The sequence below is a fragment of the Myxine glutinosa genome, chromosome 5 (genome assembly GCF_964187855.1).
Source record: "Myxine glutinosa chromosome 5, kmMyxGlut1.1, whole genome shotgun sequence".
NCBI classification, from domain to species: Eukaryota; Metazoa; Chordata; class Myxini; order Myxiniformes; family Myxinidae; genus Myxine; species Myxine glutinosa.
Window position 1 is genome coordinate 45058813 of NC_136265.1, and position 21019 is coordinate 45079831.

A 21019-nucleotide genomic window follows, 5' to 3' on the forward strand; every position below is an offset into this window, starting at 1 on the left:
CAACAGAGACACGTCATACTACCGCTCGGATGGCGTATCGTCCAAATTTAGCCTTAAGCCAGCTCGATGCCTAGCATGTAGAGTTCCTATCTTTAATCACTTGCAGTTTTGGGTGGTGGCCATACACACGACAATATTTGATAATTTCTTAGATGTGAACGAGATCTATATTTGAGCATGATGTGTGGAAATATTTAAAATTCTGACAATTTAGGTACGTAAGAAATAGATTGTCTATTTTGAGTCTTGGGGTGAGCGGTTGCAAGATGGTTGAAGGGAGAGGTCACATACTTGGCCATAAATGTGCACACAAGTCTGCGGCACTCTTTGGACAAACGGAGACAAAGATAATGGGATGACTGAACATAATTTTTGTTGAAGGCATGGAGAAAGGTGGTGCTGTAGGTATGGGAAGAGTCTTGATGGACAAAGCGCTTAGGTGAGAGACACGTTTGGAAAATAATATTTATGAAGAAGAAGAAGATGAAGAGGAATTGATTGTGGTGAAGAAGAAGAACACGTTGGGTACTCATGACTGAGAAATAGGGAGAGTGAATTGTTTTAAAATACTTTTTAAAGAAGAAGTGTTTACATTCAATGAAGATTCGGTTTGGAGATATTGAGAAAAGGGATAAAGGAAGAATTAAGTTCAAATAAGAAGTACAGGCAGAAGGAAATTCAGATAGATTGATGTTGTTTTGGAGTGAAAAATAAAGTTTTTATATGAGGAGGGGAATAGGATAATGTTAAGGAGGTAGAAAGGATAATACTTGGGAAAGAAGAAGCAGAACAGGTACAGATACATTCAAAGTACACCGCCCCCATGTCAAATAAATAAATATCCTCCAGCGCGGCAGGCGCCCGACGATACCGCCGTGCCGCTCATAGAGACTGTATTGGGAGGGAGAGGTGTACAATAATTGATTGATTCATTGCATAATTAAAATCAATTACTAATGATCATAAAATATTTTCTTAATCAATATTGGCTAATAGCATACCTAAACCACCAGTGCTTCATGCGAAGCTGTATCTTTTTGAAAATTAATTAAACAAGTCATTAATCGAAAAATCAAATAATTAATTGATTAATCAATAAATAAAAAATATCCTTTATAGCCACATCACTTGGTCATTGTTGTGTCCAAATATTAGCTTCCTAGCTCAAAGGGCTGCCTGAGATATTGCCCAGATGAGAAAGAAAATAAATAAACAATTAATAATGAAAATAAAGAAATAATAATAATCATAAAAATAATTAAATAATTAATGAATCGGCTGATATAATACCTGAACCACCACCGTTTCATTTAGCCAATTGATTAAGAAATTATTTTAAGATTATTAGTTATTGATTGTAATTACTCAATTCATCAATCAATTATTATTGTACACCTCTCCCTCCCAATACCATCTCTATTTGCTACATGGCGGTATTGCCGGGCGCCTGTGGTGTCCGGGCAACACCACGTTGGAGGATATTTATTTATTTGGCATGGGAGCGGTGTACTATTAATGTATCTGTACTTGTTCTATGAATTCTTTAGTTTATTACCTCTGCAACCAAAGATGGCTGGAGGTTATGTTTTACCCCTGTTTGGCTGTCTGTCTCTGAGCAGGATGTCTCAAAATGTTGTGGACGAAATCGGACGAAATTTGTTGGACACGTTGGGTGTGAGCTAAGGACGAATTGATTAGGTTTGCTGAAGATTCGGATCCAGATACTAGGATTTCAAAGTGATTCTTCATCATTGAGAGACAGGGCCAAAAATGATATATAGCACGATATCTCAAAAAAAAATTATGACGGATTATGACAAAACTTAGTGGAAGCGTTGGATAGGTGACAACACCAAGCGGGTTGGGTTTTGGTTAAGGTTTTTGCTTTTTTATGTTTTTGCTTGTGTTCGGATCTGGCCTAACAGTGGGCTACAAAACGTAATATATTCAGTCTGGCAGAGGTATGTGCTCTACCCAGTGCCATTCTAGTTCTTGATTATGCTTCTTTCAATTCTCAGTGTCCCGCACCCTCTCGACAAACCACACCCCCATCCACTGAGAGCGAGATGGAATGAGAGCTCGGGTTGATAGAGATCGAGCTGAGGTTGGTGGAAAAGTTGCAAAACCGACGGTGGCAAAGCAAAGACCGATTCGAGCTTGGGTTTTTTGTGTTCTGTGTTCACAACCATCCTCCCTGGACATTAAGTGAAATTTATATTTCCTTTACATGTGCTTTATGATATCCACAATATTTATCAAATTAACATTTAATTGTAGTATTTCGTCTATAAATATTCAATACCCCTTGTGCCTTGTGTTACGTGTTCCTCCCCGACCTCCTGGTCTCGGTATACCTCCGAACCCCGAGAGGAACCACGGCAGAAAAATGTGTTATTCTGTGTCAGTAATCAACAGTGAAACCACACCAATGATTATAAATGAACAAATGTTGTATTAAAAATCACACACAAGAATAACGGTACAACCAATAGCAATCCAGAGTGCACTCTATATATCTTATGATGGTACCATCAACTAAAGTCAGATAACTCACTGCTCTCCAAGTGAGTGTAAAAGGACACTCCTCAATGTCTCTATAACCTTCTCCAAGGCGAAGTTGATTCGCTCCAGCGATCGCTAGACCGATGTCCAGTCGAGACCCGAATCCCGTACAGATGGCAATGGCAGTCACACAGCCGAAACTGTATAAAGGCGCCCTCCAGAGGAGCACGTTCCCATTGCAATCAGCAAACCGCAACGTAATTGGAGATGACGCGGTCGCGCACACACATCCCCGACAGACGATAGGATGCTGAGAAGAGCTGACGCGTAGCAAAACCTTGGTCGGTGAATGAAGCGCGAGGTTCAAAATGGCTGACGGCTCTTACTTGAGTCGATGCGACCAGGCAAGGATTCGTTGGAATCTCAGCCTAAACCTGACTACGCAGATTTCTCAATCCCAGCGATAATACCTATCGCAGGATGTCCTTTCAAGGAACTCAAAATTCCCTCGCGACCTTCGTTAGACAACGCTCGCTACGGAGCTCGACGTCACGCGTCTTGCCCGACTTTGCTCGCCACGCCTCTTCTTCTTCTTTCTCCGCGTCTTCCGGTTCGGTTTCCTGTATCCTTTAAAGTTAACCTTTTAAACTTTTGATAACTATTCATGAACAATAAACCTTTTGAAGATAATAAGAGTACATAATATCAGAAATATGTCAAGTGGGTGAAAACCACAACAACGGAAGTGACGAATCCGTAACACTTGATATGTGTTCCTTGAATGGTCTTACCTGTGAAGTGGAGACATCCTTGTTCCAGAGTCTTCCCCTCCACTTGATCACGCAGTTGCTTGTACTGTGATGTTAATAATTCAATGTGCTCGATGTGGAGCACTCTTCCTGAAGAGGCACCAGACATAACTCAAAAGTTATCATGGTAAGTTGAGAAAAGAAAGGATAAAAAGGATAGGGTATACAAGGTTTGGTCAAAATCTCATCATTGGCTTGTACCAAGTTTGACTTAGATCCCATCAGTCGTTCTTAAGTTATCGCGGTAATGAAAAACCTATTACAGACTCTAACCTTTGACTTATTGATGCAGAAATCTAATCAGTTCATCTTTACATCATATAATGTATACCTTTTTCTTTTTTTCTTTTTTTTCTTTTTTTTGTATACTGAATCGAGGCTCGTGAAAGAGCTAACATTTACTTCACAAACAAATCGACCAGACAAACAAAATACACAAAAAGAGGGAGCGGAAGACAAGATGGGGAGAAAAGGGAAAGCACACAAACACAACATCCGAGAGCAGGGAGATGTGTGGAAGGGAGAGGGCCCGGGGGGAGGAGGCATGGGAAGGGGGGGGGGGGGGAGGGGGAAGTATAAAGCACAAGGACACCAAGGACTTCCAGGACAGAAGTTGGTATTTCAAAAAGTGGAAGTTTCAAAAGTAAAGTACTTTTACCAAGTTTGGTCAAAATCCCATCACCGGTTCACAAATTAGCTCGGTAACAGAATTTTTTAACGAATGGGATGACCTTTGACCTTTGACCTCTTGACCCCATAATCCAATTACTTAATATTTGCATCATTATAATAATTGTACCAAGTTTGACTTAGATCCCTTTAGCCGTTCTTAGGTTATCGCGGCAACGAAAACCTATCACGGATGCACGGATGGACGCATGGACGGACACATGGACAGCCAGATGGAAAACCGGAAAACATACTGCCTCCAGTGACTTTGTCGGCAGAGTCATAAAAAAGCAGAAGCAGAAATCCCACCAAGTATATCTCAGGCAAACATAGAGACGATGTCCTTCACTGATGTATCAATAAAGCAATGTGATGCATTTGACTCGTGGTTTCAGTGGCTTACCCATCTTATCTGCAAGCTTGAACAAGTTTTGTGCTGCAGAGGCAGAGAGAGCCAGTGGGTACTCCACACACACATGCTTTCCAGCCTCAAGAAACAGCCTGGTGGAAAAGACAAGCTTTCAGTGAAATTACATGTGTCTACTAGAATAATCATTGCCAAAACAACACAGCACACAAAACAGGCATTTTAAGGCCATTTTCCCTGCTAGAGTGGGGGTTAGCCTTGCGGGCCCCATGACAATCTTCTCCATTTTGCCCTATATTTTGCCCTAATCATTGCCAAAAATAAAAATAAATTGGAAATAAAAACAAAATTCACCTGACGGTTTCTTCATGAGCTGCGTTTTCTGTCGAGATGATGGCTGCTTGCACATCTGGGCTGGTGAGAGCTTCGGGCAGAGTGATCTGCCGAGTGCCGGCAATCTCCCCAAGAGACCTCCTGAAGATGACATACGGATATTTAAATAATCAGGTCACAGGTAAGGGCTTCATCTGAACACAAGCAACCAAATCCCTTAATGAGAAAACAGGACGTGATCCGTTCCATTAGAATCGATGAAATTAGCTCTCGGCTTATCAACAATGGCAATTGAGGTCCAAAATTTTCAATAAGGTAAAATAAAAGTTAAATCGAAGTCTGAAACTACTTCTAATACTACGTAAGTATCTCTAATTTACTGGCAGGTAGGTACTCTGGCTTAACGCCCTTCTCATCGACTGTACACACATTGATGAACCACCCTTTGAAACACTGAGGTGACAGTTCATAGCTGAGTCGATATTTGAACGCACACCAGACAGCTCAAAGGCCATTGTCCATATCTCTGGTTTACCCATAAAGCATACTAGTGAGATACCCGTGCTAAGCACGGGTGGGAGGCTGGAAGCAATCAGACAATGCAGTTACGGTGAATGCTAAAGCATGAAACTAATAAATTCCATATTCCTGTAGCACCTTCAGTCGCACGTCAGACATGGACAGCAAGTTCGTGAATGACTTCCATGAAAAACGTACCCGTTCGCGGGTACGTTCACATATAGAACCATCGATCGTGGGTCCGTGGCGAATCTGCATATGGCGATCCGCGAATTTCACGTTCAGAAAGTAGAAACCATCACGGCATGTGGTCATTCACTTGAACTCGATATCTCTTTTTCATTCCAAACAACATAACTCCAATCACAAATTAATCACAAAATAAACTTTTAACAACATTGTTAATGTTTCCTTCATTGTAAAAACTACCAAGTCAACAGTTAAAAGGATTTTGAGCCGATAGGTGTTACGGCCTTGGCAAAATCGATGGAGACAGCGATCTGTTAGCGTATACACCGCCCAAAAAGTTATGTGGAATTCTCTCATGTAGAGATTAAACTCACGTCGTTTGAACTTTGGCCGAGGTCATTATTTACTTTTAATGATGTTTATATACGAATCAAAAAGAAGATAATTGGTGTTGGGTCGTCCTTTCCACATATCTCATGGGATTGTGGGTTGGAGAGACGACCGTGATGGCGGGGGGGGGGGGGGGGGGCGGGGGGGGGGGGGTTGGCATTCTCTCAAGCAGGAATTCAACCCATGTCGTTATAAAAGGTCTTTGTCCGAGGTCACCGAGTCCGATCGGTGCAGCTGTGCATTGATCGGTGCAGCCATGCAGCGATCGGTGCAGCCGTTTGTGTGGCACCCGGGAAAATAACGTAATGCGGGAGTCCAAACCTGAAAATGCTGGAGGCCAAAGCTTAAATTGCAAAAACAATATACCCTATTTTACTCCAGGAGATCCCAGGATTACCCACCCAAAATATCGTTGCGATCGGTTCAGCCGTTTTTGCGGTACCTTCGAACGGACGGACAGACAGACGGACGGACATTTGGTGAATTATAGTAAGATGTGAGCATTATGTCCTTGTTTTCAATGATTGCTTTTGGTTCATGTTTCCATGGGTTTTGTGGAACTGGGATATTGAAATTTCTGCAGATGTACCAGTATGGATTACTGTTGTGTTGTGCCTACATACCTTATTGTGCCTTTGGGTGTACAGCTGTTCTGACATGAGTTTTTAACTCAACTGGACGTTCATCACATACTGAACCCTCTGGCGTCCGTCGTCTGTCGTCGTCATCGTCTGTCGTCTGTCGTCCGTTAACTTTTCGACGTTAACACTCCAGCGTCCACAAATATCAACCGATTCTGATCAAACTTGACATGCAGCATCCTTACCCCAAGGACCATGTTGGTATTACATTTCAGCCCGATCCGTTGAAAAATGGCGGACTTCGGCGACCATTTTGTTTTTGGTCATGAAAACGACATTAACACTCTAGCGTCCACAAATATTAACAGATTTTGATCAAACTTAGAATGTTTAACCCTTACCACACAAGGTAGGTTGCTATTGCATTCCAACCCGATCCGTCACAAAATGGCCGCCATAGGCCGCCATATTGTTTTCAGCTCCGAAACGACGTTAAGACTTTAACGTCCACAAATATTGATGGATTTTGATCAAACTTGGTGTGTGAGACTCTTACCACACAAGGTAGGTTGCTATCTTCAGTCAAATCTAGTAGACAACTGACCTACTTTAAAATTGTCCAGTCAGTTCAGTTGAGTTCTGCTTCCCTGAAAGCTCTAGTTTTAAGTATGTGTGTGAGTATTTTAAGTATGAGTGTATGTCTAAACCACTTGTGTGTGTGTGTGTGTGTGTGTGTGTGTGTGTGTGTGTGTGTGTGTGTGTGTGTGTGTGTGTGTGTGTGTGTGTGTGTGTGTGTGTGTGTGTGTGTGTGTGTCTGTCCAGGCCATAACATTTTTGCCATTTGAACTTCTGTCATCAAACTTTCAACAAAGCTTTATTTTGAGAATATGGAGAAGACAGATGAATAATTTGGTCAAAAGGTCAAAGGTCAGCATCACATAGAATCGTCAATTTTCATCAAATTAACCTGAAATTTTAAGACTTTGCATATGGGGTCACTGAATTGGTTCACCAATCAAAAGCTAGAAGCCGATTGTTTGTTTGTTTTTGGAGCAAAAGGTCAAAGGTCAACGTTGCATAAAGTCATCAATTTTCATCCGATTGACTTGATATTTGAGCAGGGTTTGCGTATTGGGTCACTGAAGCTTAGTGCTTTTGACGTCAAAAGGTCAAGGTTGCTTAAAGTCCTCTATTTTTGTTGTATTCTATTTGAGCTGTTTTTGTCATGTTTAGCATACAGAAGAAGAAGTCTGAATAGAAAGCGGACATGGACTGGGCTTTGCAGTTTCAGATGCTTTATAGTTATTATATATTTGTAACTCATATCATCAACTTGTTATATTATGTTGCCGACTTGTCATCTGCTTGGTTTGAGGCCAAACCGGAGAGGTTGCTTTTAGACAGGTGGTTGGTTACTCAAGCGTCAGGAAGCCCTGTATAAGTGCTAATTGCAATGCACGTTCAAGTGCAACTCATTAATCTTAATGATTGACCCCTTGCTTACTAATATCCTTTCACCTTCACCCTATCCCACCCTTCTTTCCTTCCTTTCTACCCACCATGAAGAATACATAATGAAGCATACTCTCACCTTGACACGTAGCCAACAATACGCAGCCCAGGTGAGCCTGACTTTCTGGCGATGGCTTCAAGGTTGAGAATGTCTCTTATCCGCACACGACCCGCCACCCCAACTCCGACCACAACTACGGTCACAAGCTTGCCCTCCATCGGCGAGTCACTCGAGCTCAGTGTTTCTTCATGCTGGAAGCTAAGACAATTCTTTTCTCAATGCAATACGTTGCGCAATACCTGCAAAAGGGGGAGGAGATTGGCAACATATTCAAACTTACAAAAAAAACTCTACGGACACCATTTTTTTTTTTTGTATACAAGATCGAGGCTCGTGTAAGAGCTAACATTAATCACAAAAAAAACAAACGGACACATAAAACATATAATAAAGGGGGCAGTGGACAAGATGGGGGGAGAGAGGGAAGCTCACAAGTACAACATTTGAGTACAGGGACATCGGGAGATCTGTGGGAAGCAGAGGGCTTGGGGGGAGAGGGCATGGGAAGGGGGGGGGGGGGGTGGGAGAGGTATAAAACACATGGACACTGCTAGGACTTCCAGGAAAGAAGTCGATATTTTTAAAAAGTGGATCTGGGGTGAATTAACGGGGGTAGAAAAGATCAAGGTTGAAAGGATCATTGTCATGGGCAGGGACTATGCGGAGGCATATTGGCGACACAGCACAGTCGCATTGCTCTAGTTAAAAAAAAAAAATCTCCTTCATTAATTCTTCCTTAATTTTCGGATGGTACACTAATAATTGGTTCCTTTTCTGAAATCTTAATAAATTCACCCCCATTTCCTCACACAAAATCCCATGCGCAGACAGTGTTCTTATGTGTTGTACTTTTATTTATTTATTTAAAGACTAATTATATGGGACATATACATATTATGTATGCAAAATTTTCAGAATTTTAAACCTCATCTTACATGTTCCCGATTTCTCCCTTTACTGCACTCTCCTCTCGACCTATTTCTCAATACCTCTGCCACCGAAGGCGGACAGAGGTTGTGTTTTCACCCGTGTCTGTGAACAGGATATCTCAAAAAAAGTTGTGGTCGTATTTGAACGAAATTTGGTGGACAGGCTGGGTGTGTGAGAAGGAAGAATTGCTTCAATTTTGGTGAAGATCTGGATACAATAATTATTTTAAAATCTTTAAAGTGATTCTTCACCATTGAGTGATAGGGCCAAAAACGATACCGTGAAATGGGGTGAATAGGGACACAAACTGAAAAAAAGTTCGGAAACTTTTTTCGCTGAAAATTGATAACCATACTGATTTGTTGATATTTGGGTTGAAAGTGTTCTCTTGTTTTTTTTAAAAGCAACTTTCGTCCCTATTAACCCCATATATGGGTTAAATAGGAATAAATAGGATTTTTATGGCTGTCCCTATTCACCCCGTTTTACGGGTGAATAGGGACAGTCACTCATACAAAATAATAATAATCAAGAAACAATCCTGAGTTTCCACCTTATTGCTAAATTGATAGCTCAGATGGATGCACATAATATGTACCCATAATATAAACCACGGTGCCAATGAAAGAAAATATGGGATAAAAAGTTTCTCCAAACTCCCTATTTCTTGATTATTATTTTTTTTGTATGAGTGACTGTCCCTATTCACCCGTAAAACGGGGTGAATAGGGACAGCCATAAAAATCCTATTTATTCCTATTTAACCCATATATGGGGTTAATAGGGACTATAAGTTGCTTTTTAAAAAAACAAGAGAACACTTTCAACCCAAATATCAACAAATCAGTATGGTTATCAATTTTCAGCGAAAAAAGTTTCCGAACTTTTTTTCAGTTTGTGTCCCTATTCACCTTGCTGTCCCTATTCCCCCCCCCCCCCCCCCCCCCCCCATTTTTACGGTATATAGCATGATATTTAAAAAAAAAATGTGGATGGATTATGACAAAACTTGGTGGATGAGTTGGGTAGGTGACAAGAACAAGCTGATTCGATTCTTGTTCAGGTGCGAATCCAGATTTGGACCATCAGTGAGATACAAAACGTAAACTGTTCAGCCTGGTGGAGGTGTGCGCTCTACCGAGTGCATTCTAGTTTATTTTGTGAATGAAGGTTTTTTTCCCCATTTTAACCCCCATTCATGGTTTCCTTCATACTCCATCGTCACAATTATTTTTATCATTAATACTAATGATTCCTTAAGGGAGAAATAGCATTGTCCAAAAATGCTGTTGATATAAACTTGTTCAATCAATATTACCATTGACTGCCCCTTTTGGGTGGTGGTCCATGGTAATGCTTGGTGGAGATGACCTCTGCCCTCCAGAACTCCTCCACCATATCATCCTTCCATCTGTTGCATTTCTCAAGCTAACCGCAATCTACGCCCAACATGTCCGCTGCATCCGCAATATGTTGGATGGCCCCCAATAAGTGATGCCCTTCTTGGAGGGAGTTGGTGACTCATTCAACATTTCTATGGAATACCCCAAACTAAAAAAAAGTCGTCTTTTGTATGGAGGTTCAATTTAAATGAATGAAATGTTTACAATAAGAGCGATACCAAACCCCAAAAAGTCCGAGCTTCCAGCACGGGTCGCTTACTAATGATGCAGGTATAATCCAGGTTCAAATCCCATGAGCCAAATGTTTGTAAATGTTCAACTAATGTCCATATAATAATTCAGCGCGTACTGTATCTGGTTAGTGGTAGTTAAACAATAACACTGGATGACATGGCAACATCAACGTGCAAGGCATGTGGTACGAAACACCGCCATTTACCTGCATCTTTATTCATTACCTGCAAAGGATATTCTCATGCCTAGTAAAACTTAAATACCTGTGGCAGTCTCAGCACCAGCCCAAGTCCAAGTCAAACCCGCAGTTGCTTGTCGACACTGTACTCTACTGTATGACATCCAAGACCAGCAGGGGGTGGTGTCGGTGAGCCCAGGTGCCACATGCGACCTAAATCGAAAACCTCGAGTCAGACAGAACTGGTCAGAATAATGTGATGGAGGTGAGAGGGGAAGTGGGCGTGAATTGATTAAGATTTCAGAAAAGGAACCAATTTATTAGTGTACCATCCGAAAAAGAAGGAAGAATTAATGAAGGAGATTATTTTTAAAAAACGAGAGCAATGCGACTGTGCTTTGTCGCCAATATGCCTCCACTTTTCAACCTTCATCTTTTGTACCCCCGTTAATTCACCCCAGATCCACTTTTTTGAAATTCCGCCTTCTTTCCTGGAAGTCCGAGCTGTGTCCATGTGTTTTATACCCCTCCCCCCCACCTCCCCATTCCCATGCCTCCTCCCCCCAAGCCCTCTCCCTCCCACAGATCTCCCGATGTCCCTGCTCTCAAATGTTGTACTTGTGTGCTTCCCTCTCTCTCCCCATCTGGTCTCCCACTCCCTTTATTATATATTTTATGTGTCCGTTTGTTTTTTTGTGATTAATGTTAGCTCTTACACGAGCCTCGATCTTGTATACAAAAAAATAAAATAATAATAATAATAATAATGTGTAGATGCCCTCGTTCACTGTGCTAAAAATAAATACATTTGGTTTAAATCCCTTCAGCTGTTTTGAAGTATCACATTTTTACCAGATACAACAGGTTTCACATCGATCGGTGAAGCGTTTTCAGAGAAGGGATTTTTAAAATATCGGCTTTCAAGCTAAAATAGCTGCCAAACCACGTGACATATAACATAGAAAATGTACACTCTGCATACAGTGCATTCAAAAAGTATTCAGACCCGTTCACTTTTTTCACATTTTGTTATGTTGCAGCCTTATGCTGAAATCGTTTAAATTCATTTTTTCCCTCATCAATCTACACTCAATACCCCATAATGACAAAGGGAAAACAGGATTTTAGAAAGTTTTGCAAATTTATTAAAAAGAAAAAACTGAAATATCACATTGACATAAGTATTCAGACCCTTTGCTATGACACTTGAAATTTAGCTCAGGTGCCTCCCATTTCTCTTGATCATCTTTGAGATGTTTCCACACCTTGATTGGAGCCCACCTGTGGCAAATTCAATTGATTGGACATGATTTGGAAAGGCACAAACCTGTCTATATAAGGTCTCAAAGCTGACAATGCATATCAGAGCAAAAACCAAGCCATGAGGTCGAAGGAACTGCCTGCAGGGCTCAGGGACAGGATTGTGTCGAGGCACAGATCTGGGGAAGCCTACAAAATAATCTCTGCTGCATTGAAGGTTCCCAAGAGCACAGTGGCCTCCATAATTCTTAAATGGAAGAAGTTTGGAACAACCAGGAGTCTTCCTAGAGCTGGCCGCCCGGCCAAACTGAGCAATCGGGGGAGAAGGGCCTTGGTAAGAGAGGTGACCAAGAACCCGATGGTCACTGGCTGAGCTCCAGAGATCCTGTGTGGAGATGGGAGAAACTTCCAGAAGGACAAACATCACTGCAACACTCCACCGATCTGGGCTTTATGGCAGAGTGGGCAGACGAAAGCCTCTCCTCAGTGAAAGACACATGAAAGCCCGTTTGGAGTTTGCAAAAAAGCACCGAAAGGACTCTCACACTGTGAGAAACAAGATTCTGTGGACTCCAATCAAGATGTGGAAACATCTCAAAGATGATCAAGAGAAATGGGAGGCACCTGAGATAAATTTCAAGTGTCAGAGCAAAGGGTCTGAATACTTATGTCAATGTTGAAGTGTGGTGCTGCGCACACAACTTGCTTGCCAAAGAGGTAGGCCACAACGCGTTTGATAAAACCAAAAGAGTCTTTATTACGAAAGCTCGAACTGCAGCACTGAGCGGGCTCGAACTAAGAGCCCGCATATATGTGCCGAGGCCACGCCTAATCCCCGGGCGTGGCCGTTCGGTCGAAGGGCGGGGCATGTACCATCGGTCCCCGCCTGGGCGCTCGCGCCACCCACTGGTGCGCGGAATTATTACCCCTTGTGCCCGCCACACGCGCCCCCCCAGAATTCCCGCGCACCTGAAGGGTGAGTTTGCGGGGAAGCCGGATGACCCGGCCGAAACGCCCCCTGGCGATGGGTGCGGGGCTGGGGGGTAGCGGGCCGGCGGGGCTGGGGGGTGCCGGGGGTCCGACCGCCGGGGGGCGGCCTCGACGCGGAGGCACAGCTGATGGCGGGGGTGCCGGGGGTCCAACCGCCGGGGGGCGGCGCCGACGCGGAGGCAGAGCTGCTGGCGGGGGGGTGGTCCGGATCGAGGTGGGCCGGCTTGAGGCAGTCCACGGAAATGCGATCCGGGGCACCGCCGATGTCGACCGTGAAAAATTTGACCCCGGTCTCCAGCACGCGGAAGGGCCCGTCGTACGGGGGCCGTAGCGGTGCCCGGTGGGCGTCGTGCCGGATGAACACGTACTTTGCCGTGCGAAGCTCCGGGGCGACGTGGGAAGGCGCGGGGCGCGGCAGCGGCCACGAGGGACGCTGTAGCCTCTGCCTCGGGATCCACGATGGCAGCACCATAACTCAACCGCGTGTCGCAAGCCGCGAAGAACTTGTCGGCCTCTACGGCCAGGGCGCGGGGTTCCCTTATTTTGGAACCGGCCAGCGCGAGGCATACCTGTAGAGGTAGCTGGCGTAGGAAAAGCGCCCGGAATAAGAAATCCGGGGCTTGGTCACCCAGCAGCGACAGCATATAATCCATCCGCACGGATGGTCGTGTGTCGCCGAGTGCGGGAAGGTCCAGGAGGCGGTCGGCCCGTTCGATCTCCGTGAGGCCGAAAGTGGCGATGAGGAGACGTTTGAGCGCCCCGTACTTGTGGTCGACCGGCGGGTGCTGCAGGATGGACACGACTCGGGCGGCAGTGCCGGGCCCGAGGGCGGCGACCACGTGGTAGTAACGGGTCTCGTCCGCCGTTATGCCTCGAAGCTGAAATTGCGCTTCGGCCTGCACGAACCACACATCGGTCTGTGCTTCCCAAAACACTGGGAGTTTTACCGCGATGGCGTTGTTGGCCATGGCGCGTTCGGTGGTCAGCAACGGCTGAACCAATCGGGGTCACCAGTGAAGTGTGGTGCTGCGCACACAACTTGCTTGCCAAAGAGGTAGGCCACAACGCGTTTGATAAAACCAAAAGTCTTTATTACGAAAGCTCGAACTGCAGCACTGAGCGGGCTCGACCTTAGAGCCCGCATATATGTGCCGAGGCCACGCCTAGTCCCCGGGCGTGGCCGATCGGTCGAAGGGCGGGGCATGTACCATCGGTCCCCGCCTGGGCGCTCGCGCCACCCACTGGTGCATGGAATTATTACCCCTTGTGCCCGCCACAATGTGATATTTCAGTTTTTTCTTTTTAATAAATTTTCAAAACTTTCTAAAATCCTGTTTTCTCTTTGTCATTATGGGGTATTGAGTGTAGATTGATGAGGGAAAAAATGAATTTAAACGATTTCAGCATAAGGCTGCGACATAACAAAATGTGAAAAAAGTGAAGGGGTCTGAATACTTTCTGAATGCACTGTATGTATGGGTAGGGGATGACGTTTTTGAAGTTTCGTGTCGATTGGATAACGTTCCTTTTTCTATCCAAGCTTTCTGCCAAACCACGTGACATACAACGTCATCATTTTCAAACTATATGCAATCGTGGTGCTGGATGACATTTGTAAAATTTCGCATCGATAGGGTAAGCACTTTAGGAGATGTAATTATTTAATATTTCCCTTCAATCCAATATGGCTGCCAAACCATGTGACCTATGATGTAATAAATTTAATATTTAAATGCAAATGGGTCAGAGATCATGTGCATGCAATTTCAGATTTTTATGATAAGGCATTCAATTAAAACATTTATGGCTTGTGCACCACTTCAACGATTATTTTGTTATTTTTGTTTGATTATGTTTGTTTTGTTTTGTTATTTTTGTTATCATTATCACGCTTTTGTTCCCCAATGGAAGTACTTGACAATGTGCCAAGTTTCAAATTTTTCCATTCAGCGGTTTCCGAGAAATATATTTTTGATTATTCGAGTTTATTCCAAAATGGCTGCCATACCACGTGACCTATGATGTCACAATTATCATGAAAAACATTCTGCATGGGTGCCACGCCTACCCTGAAAGTTTAGTCTCAATCGGACATGTGGTTGTCCGTTTTTGAACAAAATATCTCAAAAGGTTGTGGACGGATTCGGACGAAATTTGGCAGAGATGTAGTTTATGTGACAAGGACGAAATGATTAGATTTTGGTGAAGATCCGGAATCGGATCCGGCTACTATAATTTTTAAAGCCCATTGGGAGATCGGGCCAAAAATGATACATAGCAGGATATCTCAAAAAGTTGTGGACGGATTCGGACGAAACCTGGTGGACAGGTTGTGTGTGTGACAAGGACTAATCGATTCGATTTTGGTGAAGATCTGAATATGGATTTGGATATGAGAATTATTTAATTGTTTTAGAGATTCTTCACCATTGGGAGATTGGGCCAAAAACGACATATAGCAGGATATTTCAAAGAGTTATGGACGGATTTGGACGAAACTTGGTGTACATGTTGTATGTGTGCTAAGGAAGAATCGATGCAATTTTGGTGAAGATCTGAATATGGATTAGGATATGAGAATTATTTAATTGTTTTAGAGATTCTTCTCCATTGGGAGATTGGGCCAAAAACGATACATAGCAGGATATTTCAAAGAGTTATGGACGGATTTGGACGAAACTTGGTGCACAGGTTGTATGTCTGATAAGGAAGAATCGATTCAATTTTGGTGAAAATCTGAATATGGATTTGGATATGAGAATTATTTAATTGTTTTAGAGATTCTTCTCCATTGGGAGATTGGGCCAAAAACGATACATAGCAGGATATTTCAAAGAGTTATGGACGGATTTGGACGAAACTTGGTGTACAGGTTGTATGTGTGATAAGGAAGAATCGATTCAATTTTGGTGAAGATCTGGATATGGATTTGGATATGAGAATTATTTAATTGTTTTAGAGATTCTTCTCCATTGGGAAATAGAGCCAAAAACGATACATAGCAGGATATTTCAAAGAGTTATGGACGGATTTGGACGAAACTTGGTGTGCAGGTTGTATGTGTGATAAGGAAGAATCGATTCAATTTTGGTGAAGATCCGGATCCGAATCCGGCTAGTATGATTTTTTAAGTGATTCTTCACCATTCGGAGATCGGACGAAAACGATACATAGCAGGATATCTCAGAAAGTTGTGGACGGATTTGGACGAAACTTGGTGGACAGGTTGGGTGTCTGACAAGGACGATTCGATTCGATTTTGGTGAAGGTCTGAATATGGATTCAGATCGAACTGTGAACACTATAATTTATTTTATACCCTTCCTCAGATCTTGCCTTCTCACAATTCTATCTTGGAGACAGTTCCTTGGACTTCATGGTGGAGTTTCTGCTCTGGCATGCACTATCTGTAGGACCTCATGGGGAAAGGTGTGTTTCTTTCTAAATCATGTCCAATGAATTTAATTGGCCACAGATGGACTCCAATGTAGTTGTAGAGACATCTCAAGGATTAATCAAAGGAAATTGGATGCACCTGGGCTCAATTTGGAGTGTCATAGCAAAGGGGTTGAATACCTATTGACTCAAGATATTTCAGCTTTTCATTTTTAATTGTTTTGTAAAAAATTATCCAAACAAATTTCACTTTCACATTATGATGTATTATGTGTAGATCAGTGACAAAAAAAATATTTAACAGAACAACAAAATATGAAAATGTCAAGGGGTGTCAATACTTTCGGAAGGAATTGTGTAAATACAAACTGGGCTCAATTTGGAGTATCATAGCAAAGGGGTTGAATACTTATTGACTCAAGATATTTCAGCTTTTCCTTTTTAATTGTTTTGTAAAAAATTCTCAAAACAAATTTCACTTTCACATTATGATGTATTATGTGTAGATCAGTGACAAAAAAAATATTTAACAGAACAACAAAATATGAAAATGTCAAGGGGTGTCAATACTTTCGGAAGGAACTGTGTATAGCAAGTAAGTAAATGGACAGGATAACTCGGCTAAATCACCTCGTTATATCAAAGAGTTTCCTTGTTTGTGTATAAAACCTTGGTGTAGGCCTACGTGGTGGATCCAATGGCCTTGCATTGTTTTAACTCTCTTAATTCAATATTTCTCTCTACTGGGCTTTGTCACGCGCAGTGGTTAAAGCAACTTTGACCGAAGTTTGTAACGAGAGATTACAATCGATCCATTCGAAACTCGACAAACCAGAAACCCACATGGCATTGAATAACCAGGAAACGCAAACAGAATGAGGTCAAATAGAATAGAACAAACAGGGAAATATGTGAAGAATTTATCCAAAAATGAATCACACGCCTGCTCACGTCAGCAGTCGCTTTGGTTCAGACTGTTACATTTTTGTCTTTTGTCTCCTGGAGATCTAAAAACAACAAAATAGACTTGAATACGTAAAGGGGATTATTGATGCGGTGATGGGTGTGAGGTATTTGAGGTCATGAGGAGTTACTGCACATTCCCTCTGTGTGAATCATCACGGACTCATCATCACGGACACTACCTGCTGCGTCCATTCTTTTGTACTTTTTAAACTACAAAGTTAAAAAAGATTGAATGCAATATTTTGTACTCGATGACTAAACACGGGGATCATGGAAGTGTTAATGGAAATGTTATCCTGGACATACATGTCCACGATTGTAGCTTCATCGTGGCGTTTTTCCAAGGCCGTTTCGAATAACAAAAGCATAATATTAACGTTATTACAAAACAAAACTAGAGCGGCACTCAGTAGAGAGCATACGCTCCGCCAGGTGAACAGTTTACGTTTTGTATCCGAGAGTAGACCAGAAAATCACAATATAAAATCATATTTAATCAAAATCATCCGTCCACAACTTTTTGAGATATCCTGCTTTGTATCGTTTTTGGCCCCATCACTCAATGGTGAAGATACACTTATATAAATTAAATAATTCTCATATCCGAATCCATATTCAGATCTTCACCAAAATCAAATCGATTCGGTCTTGTCACACACCCAATCTATCCACCAAATTTCGTCCGAATCCGTCCACAACTTTTTGAGATATCCTGCTTTGTATCGTTTTTGGCCCGATCTCCCAATGGTGAAGAATCACTTATATAAATTAAATAATTCTCATATCCGAATCCATATTCAGATCTTCACCAAAATTGAATCCATTCATCCTTGTAAGACACCCAATCTATCCACGAAGTTTCGTCCGAATCCATCCACAACTCTGAGATATCCTGCTATGTATCGTTTTTGGCCCGATCTCCCAATGGTGAAGAATCACTTATATAAATTAAATAATTCTCATATCCGAATCCATATTCAGATCTTCACCAAAATCAAATCGATTCGGTCTTGTCACACACCCAATCTATCCACGAAATTTCGTCCGAATCCATCCACAACGTTTTGAGATATCCTGCTATGTATCGTTTTTGGCCCGATCTCCCAATGGTGAAGAATCACTTATATAAATTAAATAATTCTCATATGCGAATCCATTCTCAGATCTTCACCAAAATCGAATCGAATCGTCCTTGTCACACACCAAACCGGTCCATCAAATTTCGTCGGAATCCGTCCACAACTTTTTGAGATATTTTGCTCAGAAACGGACAGACAGACAAACAGACAGACAGGGGTGAAAACATAACCTCCACCCACGTTTGGTGGCGGACATAACAATTGGTTCACCTCAGGAACCCCCCCCCCCCCCCCAAAGTCTGTCTATTCTGTTTACAAACGTTAGTTTGTGAAGGAGGAACAACTTAATTTCAATTGAATGTTATATTTTGAACACGAACTGGAACATGAATGTGCAGCTCAGCATTACTTCGGCTCTGAATTTGCTGCGATCGCACATGTGCAAATATTACGCCATTTTAGGTCATCATGGCCCATGTCCTCTCGCAAGACTGCGTGGGTCAGTGTTCTATGAACTTTCTCATTGTATTTGTTTTGGAATTTGTGTTCTGTTAAAAGTACACTCAGGGAAATGATGTCATTTAAGTTGAATTTCTACTTTTTAAACATTTTAAAACTTATTTTAATAGCAAGTTTTCAATTTTTGGAGAGTGCAGTCACAGTAAATGAGCCACGTCCCATGGATGTTACACAAATGTGGAACCACCTATGTTGTTACATTGGATTATAAAAACATACATTGGATTAAAAAAAACAGACCTGCGGAACAAAAATAACAAAAGCAACCGAAGAAGAATGGCACAGAATCCGAGCAGGGAGTTCTGCATCCGTTAGTCATGAACGGCGGCAGACTAGATACGTAACACCAACAACCTCACCAAATAGTGGTGTCGTCCAGTATGAAGGAATGAAAATAGCTTTCTCATAAAAAGAAAATGGAACTCACAATGAAAATAACCCTGGCATCTGTGGGGAATTCCGTGATTGGGAGCGCCTGCAAGGGAAACGATGAAATAACCCTTCGTGAGATCGGAGATGTAACGCCAGGTGCAGATTTATTGCCAAGTATGTGAACTGGTGTTGGCTTAGCGGTTAGGGTGCCGGCTTGGGGATCCGAGGATCCTGGGTTCGAATCCTGATCGATCGCTGAATTAACGCCAGGGGGGTTGACTCAGTCTGTCATCCTTCCGAGGTCGGCAAATTGAGTACCAGTTCACTGGTAATTAGCTGTGTGTCGCAAGAGGCGACTAACAGGGTTGGTAGCAAGAAGGGCATCTGGCCATAAAACATTGCTCCAAAAAAGGGGCCAATGGTGCCAAGGCCAACACCTGCTTTGCGGGGGGGAAATGCCTCTAAAGGTGATATATATATATATATGGACGTATACAGGTTCTGGTTTGCTGCATTCATAAGAAAAATCAACATCAAGTGTGCACGGTTTCAAAAATCAGATAAAAGAGCTCATGACAAGGCATTTCTGAAAGCAGCACGACAAGTTCTGCAAAGGCTGATCCATGGAAGGATGTGCTTCTAATGAAACACCTCATCATTTTATGAATAAGATCATCATCATCATGCTTCGAGAATTGCATCATGCTTTGGGTGCTAGTCAGGTTCACGATGTTTTTTCATACAAATTTTTTGGAGATGAGCAAAACTATACATTTTTAGAATATTCAGAGCATGAGGAATCCAAAAATTAATGTTAGCATTTGCGTAGACACCTTTGCGAAAATGACACTCAGGACAGTGATGAAGATCTGTAAAAGCATATTCCTGAACGGTGTAGACCGAGTAGATCCTGGGTATAGGACTTATAGTTCAATCTGATACTAACAAGGCTGCTTTCTTGCTTTATAAACCCATACCTATAACTTCAAAGGACTTGCAATATCATGTACTATGTATTACAGTTATATTGTGGCGGACACGAAAGCCCACTGGCGTGGTGACATCATTCCGCGCACCAAGTGGGCGGCGGCCACACCCGAGGGGTAGGCGTGGCCTCAGGATATACACCGGGCGCGCAGCCCGGAGCAGGCCAGTGCTACAGTGACCTCTTTGAATAAAGAACATTAAACTTACCGCGTTGTCCGCTTCCTCCTTGGTAGTAAGTCGCGCGCATCGCACCGCGTGCTTCATTGGTGACCTCCGACATTCGAGTCAGCCGTCGCTGACCACCCGAAACCGCCGCAACAATGGCTACCAACGCGGTCTCCATCAAGCTCCCCGAATTCTGGGAGTCACAAGCCGAAGTTTGGTTCCTGCAGGCGGAAGCCCAGTTCCGACTTCGAGGCATCACGGTGGACGAGACCATGTACTGCCACGTGGTCGCCGCCCTCGGACCCGGCACGGCCACCCGCGTCGTATCGGTCCTAAGGGATCCACCTGCCGACGGCAAGTACGAGGCGGTCAAGCGTCTCCTCCTCGCCACGTTCGGCCTTACGGTGGACGCACGGGCCGATCGCCTCTTGGACTTCCCCGAGATCGGGGACACGCGACCGTCGGTCCGTATGGACCATATGCTGGCGCTCATGGGCGACGAAACCCCGAACGCTCTATTCCGGGCGTTATTTCGACGCCAGCTGCCAGCACGAGTCCGCCTCGCTTTGGCTGGTTCCGCGTTAACGGAACCCCGTGCGCTCGCTGCC

General features: G+C 43.1%; 1 protein-coding gene across 1 annotated transcript in view; it reads right to left on the reverse strand.

Moving 5' to 3' along the window:
- Window positions 1-10829, reverse strand: part of BLVRA (biliverdin reductase A) — a 35434-nt gene extending 24605 nt beyond the window's left edge. Inside the window, exons 1-5 of the mRNA XM_068117169.2 lie at window positions 10763-10829; window positions 7951-8171; window positions 4702-4821; window positions 4384-4481; window positions 3294-3401 (exon numbers count right to left, since the gene is read on the reverse strand). Of these exons, the coding sequence (XP_067973270.1) occupies window positions 3294-3401; window positions 4384-4481; window positions 4702-4821; window positions 7951-8090 (466 nt within the window). The 5' untranslated portion in view covers window positions 8091-8171; window positions 10763-10829. The remainder of the gene's footprint in view (window positions 1-3293; window positions 3402-4383; window positions 4482-4701; window positions 4822-7950; window positions 8172-10762) is intronic.
- Window positions 10830-21019: the final 10190 nt, after the last annotated feature.